This window comes from Ochotona curzoniae, unplaced genomic scaffold (assembly GCF_017591425.1).
Source record: "Ochotona curzoniae isolate NIBS_2020 unplaced genomic scaffold, NIBS_Ocur_1.0 contig_2321, whole genome shotgun sequence".
Lineage (NCBI taxonomy): Eukaryota > Metazoa > Chordata > Mammalia > Lagomorpha > Ochotonidae > Ochotona > Ochotona curzoniae.
Genome location: NW_024465421.1, coordinates 24520712 through 24528816, shown reverse-complemented (window position 1 = coordinate 24528816; position 8105 = coordinate 24520712). Strand labels below are relative to the sequence as shown.

The window sequence follows — 8105 nt, the reverse complement described above, 5'->3', positions numbered from 1 at the left end:
TCATACAGTTTGAACAAGTCTTAGCCCTGGCATGGCGTATCCAGTTTCCTGTAGGAGACTCAGGGTCAGAGAGACTAATGGGGAAGACTCTGACGGCGCCTGTGCTGGGTTGGCCCCCTTCTCTGGTTCCCCATGCTGGGATTCCAGAAGGAGAGGCCATGCTGACCACAGGGGTGGGACAGCCCTGGGATGGCCCGGCCCCTATCTCTGCTGGACTCTGGTGAGCTGCGGCCAACGCCCCTTCAGGCCCCACCAGACTGACGGCCCCTCACCCGCCCCCTTCCACCAGACCCTGCCTGTCCACTGCCACAGCAGCCGATAACAGACCCCACCCTGCAGCCCCTTCCCCTCCTCCCGGGAATGGCCCGGCCTGCCTAGCTTCTGCCTCGGATACATAAGGGGACCCCACAGGCTGAGCAGCACCAAGGCCACGCTGAGCAGCCAGCAACACAACCAGCACCATGTCTCTGACCAAGAGTGAGAGGACCATCATCATGTCCCTATGGGACAAGGTCTCCTCGCAGACCGAGGCCATCGGCACTGAGGCTCTGGAGAGGTGAGTGTGGCCTGGGACAGCCCAGCACCCGGCCAGGGGCTGGGAAAGTGGCCCGGGACAGCACAGTGCCTCCCAGGCCTGGGCTGCTGCACGTGGGGCTGCCCAGCCCCAGTGTAAGGGACAAGGAGCTGGAGGAGGCCCAGGTCGAGCAGGGAGGCTGGGCCCGCCACCCCTGTCCTGCCCTGTCTCCTTGAAATCCCACCGGGGCTCCCTGTGGATTCCCCCTCACCTCAGTGTCCACACAGCTTGTTGCAAGCAAGCGTCCTTGACCCTGAGGGCGGGGCCTGGGGGCTCCTGCGCCCAGCTCAGGCTCACGCCCCTGCTCCCCACCCTCCAACCTCGCCCCCCATGCCACCGGCCTGCAGGCTCTTCAGCAGCTACCCTCAGACCAAGACCTACTTCCCGCACTTCGACTTGCACCCGGGCTCAGCGCAGCTGCGCGCCCATGGCGCCAAGGTGGCGGCCGCCGTGGGCGAAGCGGTCAGGAACGTGGACAACCTGCCCAGCGCCCTGTCCAAGCTGAGCGAACTGCACGCCTACGTCCTGCGCGTGGACCCAGTCAACTTCAAGGTGCGCGCGGGGCTGCGCGGGACGGGGCGGGGAGCACGTGCAGGCAAGGCTGGCCTGGCCCCTCATTGTTCCCGCTCCTCCCCCACAGCTCCTGTCCCACTGCCTGCTCATCAGCCTGGCCGTGCGCCTGCCCGCGGACTTCACCGCCGAGACCCACGCCGCCTGGGACAAGTTCCTGTGCCAAGTGTCCGCCGTGTTGACCGAGAAGTACCGCTGAGTGCTGCAGGCCCCAGGACAGCCCGTGGCCCCTTCTCTGCCCCTGAAGCCCAGGCCCTCACTGGGCGCCCCAATAAACGGATCAGGAAGGAGGAGCTGGCTCCTGAGTTCTTTGTGCTGAGGGAAGGGGGTGGCGAGGGATTTGGTTAGGTGGGGTCAGCCTTGTTTCTGAAGGCTTGCCATTTTGCCTGAGGACCTTCAGACATCTCAAGGCACCAGAGTCACACCTGGCAGCTGCGTTGTCGTGAAACGTTTAGTTTGGTGGCACATGGGGTCACTTGCATGCTGAACAGAAACAGGCACTCCCAGCTCCTGGGACACCAGGCGGTGGGGGCCACCGCTTTCTTGCTGTACCTGGACAGCTGTGGCGCACCCCCAGTCCTGTGCCTCTCCACTTCTACCCCAGCAATGGGGGCCCCAGCTGCACCTTCCCAGGCCCTGGGAAAGTCAAGATGGGGCATCCATTCCACTGTGTGAGCAACACAGGAACAAGGGGTCTGGAGGGTGAAGGCCGCCTGCAAGTGCGAATCTGGGGTGCCTGGGGGGATACTATTATACCCAGGTTAGGCTCTCTTCGTCCCTGCCTTATTTGGCCTGTGCAAGAGTGGGCAGGTGACCCGGGGGGCCAGCGTGCCATTTGGCACTAGGCTCCGCCCTCTGGCCTTGCGGCCAGGGAGCTCTGGGGATCTGGTTCTTTATATCTCCATTTTGAACCCTCAGTGCTTTGTGAACATAAATCAATCCTAACGATCCCCAATGACAGTTAATCTTCCTCAGATGAACCTGTAATTAACACTGTTTCTAACCATGTGCTGTGAAAAATTGCAATACCTAATATACTGTCAAAACCTTGTGCTACTCAGAAATGGAGCGGGAGAGCAGGGAAGTCTTCCATTCCCCTCAAAGGAGTGAGGAAGACGTGTACTGTAACGTATCAGGAGCATGGCAGGTAACCTACAGACAATAAACTCAAAACAGGATTAGACAATAGTAAAATCATAAAGACATACAGGGGGAATCAAAAGCGATCCTAGCAACCTATTCCCAGGTGGTCACATGCCCAGAGCAGGGGAGGCACCCAGAGTGGAGCAGGTGAACAGGAGGAGGCTTGTGTCCCAACCCTGGAGACTCCCGGATCCCCACCAAGGTCAGCGTCCCAACTGCCAAAGAGACCACGGGGAACTGGAATGCCTTTGGAGGCCGAGAACTCAGAGGGCATTCCCACCCCCGCTCTGGACCTACCACACGGGATGGAAGAAGCCCAACCCTTCATCGTGGGACTTAGGGCCATCAGAACAACAGAGAGGAACCCTGAGTGGCCCTCAGAACCAGAAGAACAGTAAACCTCCTTCGGAATTGGGGAGAGGAGCTTTCTCTGGCCCTTGCTTGGTTCCAGCTTTGGGTCCTCACCCTCTCTGCAATGACCATTGGGGTTGCTCCAGAGCCCCCCTCCAAACACACACACACGTTAGAATAGATAGGCAGAGACCAAAAAGGCAAGCCTGATGAGCATAAACTCATACACACCTCGCTAGGGAGGACGCGAAGATTAAGCACTCCTCAGCAAGGTATTGAGAATTCCTCTGCATACCCCTCCTAAACTGTCTCACACCTCAATTGTTGAAATGTCATGGAAGTAGTCACAGGATGTGGTTAAGAACTTGCTTACTCGACGATGTCAGTTCCACAAAATTGTATATTGTTGCTGATGTTATGTCTGGGCTTGTAACTGACCGGGATCTTACTTTGTTGGCTGTAACTTTGGACTAGAGAGGGTCTCCCCAAGAAGCTGTTGAACTTATCTGGATGATGAGATGCTGAACTCTATGCTAGGTATAGGCTCACAGGGAAGGAATCTCAACTGAACTTGAACTGTTGATACACAACAAGGTGGAGGAATCTACCATGCGGGGAAGATTGGGGGAGAGGGGGGGAATTCCAGTACCTAAAAAGCTGTATCACATAATGCAATGTAATAAATTGGAAAAAAAAAAAAAAAAGAGTGAGCAGGTGGTCCCTGGAACGGTAGCCCTGTGGCTAAAGTCCTTGCCTTGCATGCACTGGGATCCTATATGGAGGCTGGTTCTAATTCAGGTGGTCCCACTTCCTATCTAGTTCCCTGCCTGTGGCTTGAGAAAGCAGTAGAGGATGGCCCTAAACCCTGGGACCCTGCATCTGAGTGAGAGACCCAGAAAAGACTCCTGGCTCAGATTGGCTCAGCTCCGGCCATGTGGCAACAGAAGATCTTCTCTGTTTCTGTCTCTCCTCCTCTTTGTATCTTTGTGTATATGAAGTTCTGAACCTTCAGAAAAAAAAAAAAGAGTGGGGTTCCAGACCTAGACCCTAAGGCACTCTGTTGGAGAGCTGCTCAGGTGTGTGGGTACAGGGGGTCTCTGGTCCCTGAGGGCAGCAGGCACAGTGGAGCTGGGCAGTGGTATCAATAGCTCACTCAGTGTCTAGCCTGTGGCCAGTTCTGGGCCTTTCTTTCCTCTCCTGTGAGCTCCAGTGGAAGGGGCTCCTGTCCTAGGTGCTGACGGCCCAGACTCCATGCAGGGCCTGCACCCCCATTTGGCTGAAGGCCCTGGGAGCCCCACCAGGGCTCCTAACCCAGATAATGTCAGGACCAGCCTGGACCGGAGCCCTGTGTGGGACTCTTGGCAGTATTTAGCCCTGTGCTGGGCTTCTGTGTGCCCAGGACCCTGTCTAGCCTCCTGGCAACCCATCCCCACTGCCAAGTCTGTCCCCTTCACAGCCCAAACTGATTCTAATTAAAGAGTGACAATTGAGAGAAACCATATTTGATTGCCAAGTGAAGGGGCCACTCTTTGGGGTTCCCACAAGCCAGAGCTGACTGCCTGGGTTTGAATCCTGGCCACATACACTATGTGTTGTATAAGCTTCTGTGTGCTCATGGGAAGGCAGGACATGATGATGTAAGAACTCTGCTGCCTGCGTGAGAGACCCTAGTCCCTGGCCTTGGCAGGATCAGCCTCAAGTGATGTGAATATTATTGAAAGTCCACAGACGAAGTCCTCCCTCTCTCTCTTCCTTCTATCTCTGCCTTTGAAGTAGATCAACACAGCAATGAAGAAATAAACTCAAATCCACCCCATGTCTTAGTGTTTGTTTGATACACTCCACGTGGATGGCAGTCTTGCCTGCCACAGCCTGGGGTTGGGGGGATGCACATCAACAGGGGCCTAGGAGAGCCAGCAGGTGGGGCTGAGGTGTGGGGTCTCTAGGAGAGCAGCGGGGTGAGGTGTGGGGTCTAGGAGAGAGAAAGCAGGTGGGGCTGAGGTGTGGGGTCTAGGAGAGAGAGCAGGTGGGGCTGAGGTGTGGGGTCTAGGAGAGAGAGATGGGGGGGCTGAGGTGTGGGGTCTAGGAGAGAGAGACGGGGGGCTGAGGTGTGGGGTCTAGGAGAGAGAGACGGGGGGCTGAGGTGTGGGGTCTAGGAGAGAGAGACGGGGGGGCTGAGGTGTGGGGTCTCTAGGAGAGAGAGCAGGTGGGGCTGAGGTGTGGGGTCTAGGAGAGAGAGACGGGGGGGCTGAGGTGTGGGGTCTCTAGGAGAGAGAGCAGGGGGGGCTGAGGTGTGGGGTCTAGGAGAGAGAGACGGGGGGGCTGAGGTGTGGGGTCTCTAGGAGAGAGAGCAGGTGGGGCTGAGGTGTGGGGTCTCTAGGAGAGAGAGCAGTGGGCTGAGGTGGGGCTAGGAGAGAGAGGGGGGGCTGAGGTGTGGGTCTAGGAGAGAGAGACGGGGGGCTGAGGTGTGGGGTCTCTAGGAGAGAGAGCAGGTGGGGCTGAGGTGTGGGTCTAGGAGAGAGACGGGTGCGAGGTGGGGTCTAGGAGAGAGAGGGGGGGCTGAGGTGGGGCTAGAGAGAGAGCGGGGGGCTGAGGTGTGGGGTCTCTAGGAGAGAGAGCAGGTGGGGCTGAGGTGTGGGGTCTCTAGGAGAGAGAGGGGCTGAGGTGGGGTCTAGGAGCGTGGTGAGTGGGGTCTAGGAGAGAGAGACGGGGGGGCTGAGGTGTGGGGTCTAGGAGAGAGAGACGGGGGGGGGGGCTGAGGTGTGGGGTCTCTAGGAGAGCCAGCAAGTGGGGCTGAGGTGCAGCGCTTCCCTGCTGTGTGACTGCGCCTGCACTGCCCTCTTGCGTCGGCTGCTCGCTCCCCTCCCGATCGCCCCTGGAGGAAGGGACACCTCTGTCTGAAGGTCTGTCAACAGCCCTGTAAATTCTCTTCAGAAGGCATCTGTCCTTTACCCGTTCTACGGGAAAACTCCTGGGAAGCCCGCAGAGAGCGGGAGGAAAGGGCTGGGACAGGCCCGCGGACTCCACATTGCCCATCTGCCAGGCACCCGTTCCTTCGCGCCTTCATCCAGGACTGACAGGGGAGCCCGGTGGGGACAGCGGAGGCCGAGGGGAACCGGGGCCGGGCTGAGGGACCGCGCCGGCCGTGGGCAGTAAGGCTAGGGTCTCGGTGGGCAGCGGGGGTCTCGATGGGCAGCGGGGGTCTCGGTGGGCAGCAGGGCGGGGGGCGGGTCGAGGGACCCGGGCCGGATTCCAACCCGGAGCCCAGGGCCGTCCGCGAGCCCCGCCCCCGGGCAGCGCCAGCCAATGACCGAGGCCCTGGGGGGCGTGGCCTCCGCACGCGGGGCATAAAAGCGCCGCGCTCACCGGGATCCTCACGCTTCTGATCCGACCACTCGGTGAAAGCAACCATGGTGCTGTCTCCCGCTGACAAGGCCAACGTCAAGGCCGCCTGGGGCAAGGTCGGGGGCCACGCCGGCGAGTATGGCGCCGAGGCCCTGGAGAGGTGAGCCCCCTCCTGCCTGACCGCCCGGGCCCAGCGCCCCCGCGTCCGGCTCACCCGCCTCTTCCCGCAGGATGTTCCTGAGCTTCCCCACCACCAAGACCTACTTCCCCCACTTCGACGTGACCCACGGCTCCGCCCAGGTCAAGGCCCACGGCAAGAAGGTGGCCGATGCCCTCACCCAGGCCGTCGACCACTTGGACGACCTGCCCGGCGCCCTGTCCGCGCTCAGCGACCTGCACGCCCAAAAGCTGCGGGTGGACCCTGTTAACTTCAAGGTGAGGGCGCAGCCGGTCCCCCTCCAAGGACGGTGCGTGGCGGGAGGCCGGCTGCGTGGGCTCTGGGGACAGTGCGTCTCCCTCCAAGGACGGTGCATAGCCGAGGCGGGGAGACAGGGAACACAGGAGGCTGCACCCACCGACGCCCCCCGCCGCTCTCCCTGCAGCTCCTGGCTCACTGCCTGCTGGTGACCCTGGCCAACCACCACCCCAATGAATTCACTCCTGCGGTGCACGCCTCCCTGGACAAGTTCCTGGCCAACGTGAGCACCGTGCTCACCTCCAAGTATCGTTAAAGTGGAGCTCGGGGCTGTGTCCAGCGCCCCTCTCTCCCACCCGCCCCGCCCCGCAGCACCCCGCTCTTCTTTGAATAAAGTCTGAGTGAGTGGCAGCCTGTGTGTGCCTGAGTCTCTGCGTCGCTGAAGTGGGGGACCTCCACCCCACTGCCGAAGGAGTGCAGTGCAGCGCAGGGGCTGCCTGCCCGGTGCCTCCTTCCCCAGGCCGCAGGTTAGGGTGCAGGCTCCCTTTCCAGTATGCACCTGCGTTCACCGGCCTCCACCTGGGACCCCCAGCTGGGGTTGGGGGGATGCACATCAACAGCGAGCGAGAGGGGGTACAGCACCCCACTGGGCCCTCCATTGTCCCTGCAGCCGTCCACTCCCCCACCCCTGGGGCACCCACAGACGGGTGGCTGTGGGACTTTTCTGCGAGCATCACTCCACGACCTCATGTGTCCTGGGACCCCAACAGCAGGAAGAGGAGCCAGGGGTGCTGGTCTGCCACTCCAAGGTTCACTGGGCAACTGGGTCTGGCAGTTCTGGGCTCCATGCCCCCAAGACCAGTGCCCTTTTTCCTGGAAGGCGTCAGTGCACCATGGGCCCTGGGTAGCCTACCAGGGAACCAGGCAGAATGGGGGAGCCCCGGGGGATAGCCCTTGGTGCATCGTGCTGTATCTCCTGGGTTCCAGGGGTGCCTGGTGCCTCAAGCAAACCCCAAAGGCCCCCATCATGCATGTACTCCCAGAGGGGCCCCCTTTTCAGCGTTCCCTGATACAGCAAATATGGCACCTTGCTTACCTGGAAGCCTGAATTCCATCCTGCCCACAGTAACCCAGTTAGAGCTGTTATCGGCAAACCTGTGGGGCAGAAATAATTCTTGTCAAGACAAAGCAGCTAATGGACATGCTTGGGTGTGTGTCATTTAGAAGTGGAATTTCAGCGTGTTCAGTACTTAAAACCCGGGGCCAATCTGTGGGTACCTTGTTGCATGATGGGATAATGAATCTATATTCCAGTTAATGTCACATTGGTTCTTGCCAGAATAGCAGTAACAATGCTCAAGCACTAAAACACTCTGGCAGCTGCTAAAACACAACTTCCTGGGAGACAGGCGGTGGCAGAAAGCACGCCTGGGCAGCCAGGAGCCGGGAGGGGGCTGCTGCTAGGTACGAGGGTGACCTTGTTCTTGGTCTCCCTTCCCCCAGGCAGACTGCATGTCGCTGTCATAAGGCCTGGGTTATGATCCCAACAGTGGGGGCAGCACTGGGGGAACCCACGGATGGGTTCCACATTTTTAGAGTGTTCTCTCAATAAACTTTATAAACCATAGCATAGTAGGCTGAGTCTCAGTCTGTGGCACCAACACCCCATATAGGCACCGCGATTGGATCCCAGCGGCTCCACTTCCA

At 59.6% G+C, this 8105-nt stretch overlaps 2 protein-coding genes and 1 long non-coding RNA gene across 3 annotated transcripts; all 3 read left to right on the top strand.

Annotated features, from left to right (window-relative positions):
* Window positions 1–346: 346 nt before the first annotated feature.
* Window positions 347–1343, top strand: LOC121152076 (hemoglobin subunit zeta-like). Its single transcript, XM_040974007.1, has 3 exons — window positions 347–556; window positions 922–1126; window positions 1215–1343. Exons 1-3 carry the CDS (start codon window positions 462–464, stop codon window positions 1341–1343), a joined length of 429 nt encoding a protein of 142 aa, XP_040829941.1. The 5' UTR covers window positions 347–461.
* Window positions 1344–5104: 3761 nt separating this feature from the next.
* LOC121152074 lies at window positions 5105–5847 on the top strand. Its single transcript, XR_005883220.1, has 3 exons — window positions 5105–5141; window positions 5233–5270; window positions 5399–5847. It is a non-coding gene; the product is annotated as an uncharacterized LOC121152074 (long non-coding RNA).
* Window positions 5848–5996: 149 nt separating this feature from the next.
* Window positions 5997–6809, top strand: HBA1 (hemoglobin subunit alpha 1). The gene is made up of 3 exons (XM_040973671.1): window positions 5997–6143; window positions 6214–6418; window positions 6586–6809. Exons 1-3 carry the CDS (start codon window positions 6049–6051, stop codon window positions 6712–6714), a joined length of 429 nt encoding a protein of 142 aa, XP_040829605.1. The 5' UTR covers window positions 5997–6048; the 3' UTR covers window positions 6715–6809.
* Window positions 6810–8105: the final 1296 nt, after the last annotated feature.

Bases quoted from the DNA above. Each gene is read 5' to 3' on its own strand.
- LOC121152076 (XM_040974007.1), top strand. From the start codon at position 462: ATGTCTCTGACCAAGAGTGAGAGGACCATCATCATGTCCCTATGGGAC. The intron at 557-921 runs GTGAGTGTGGCC...ACCGGCCTGCAG, and splicing joins GGCACTGAGGCTCTGGAGAG to GCTCTTCAGCAGCTACCCTC. The intron at 1,127-1,214 runs GTGCGCGCGGGG...CCTCCCCCACAG, and splicing joins TGGACCCAGTCAACTTCAAG to CTCCTGTCCCACTGCCTGCT.
- HBA1 (XM_040973671.1), top strand. From the start codon at position 6,049: ATGGTGCTGTCTCCCGCTGACAAGGCCAACGTCAAGGCCGCCTGGGGC. The intron at 6,144-6,213 runs GTGAGCCCCCTC...CTCTTCCCGCAG, and splicing joins GGCGCCGAGGCCCTGGAGAG to GATGTTCCTGAGCTTCCCCA. The intron at 6,419-6,585 runs GTGAGGGCGCAG...CTCTCCCTGCAG, and splicing joins TGGACCCTGTTAACTTCAAG to CTCCTGGCTCACTGCCTGCT.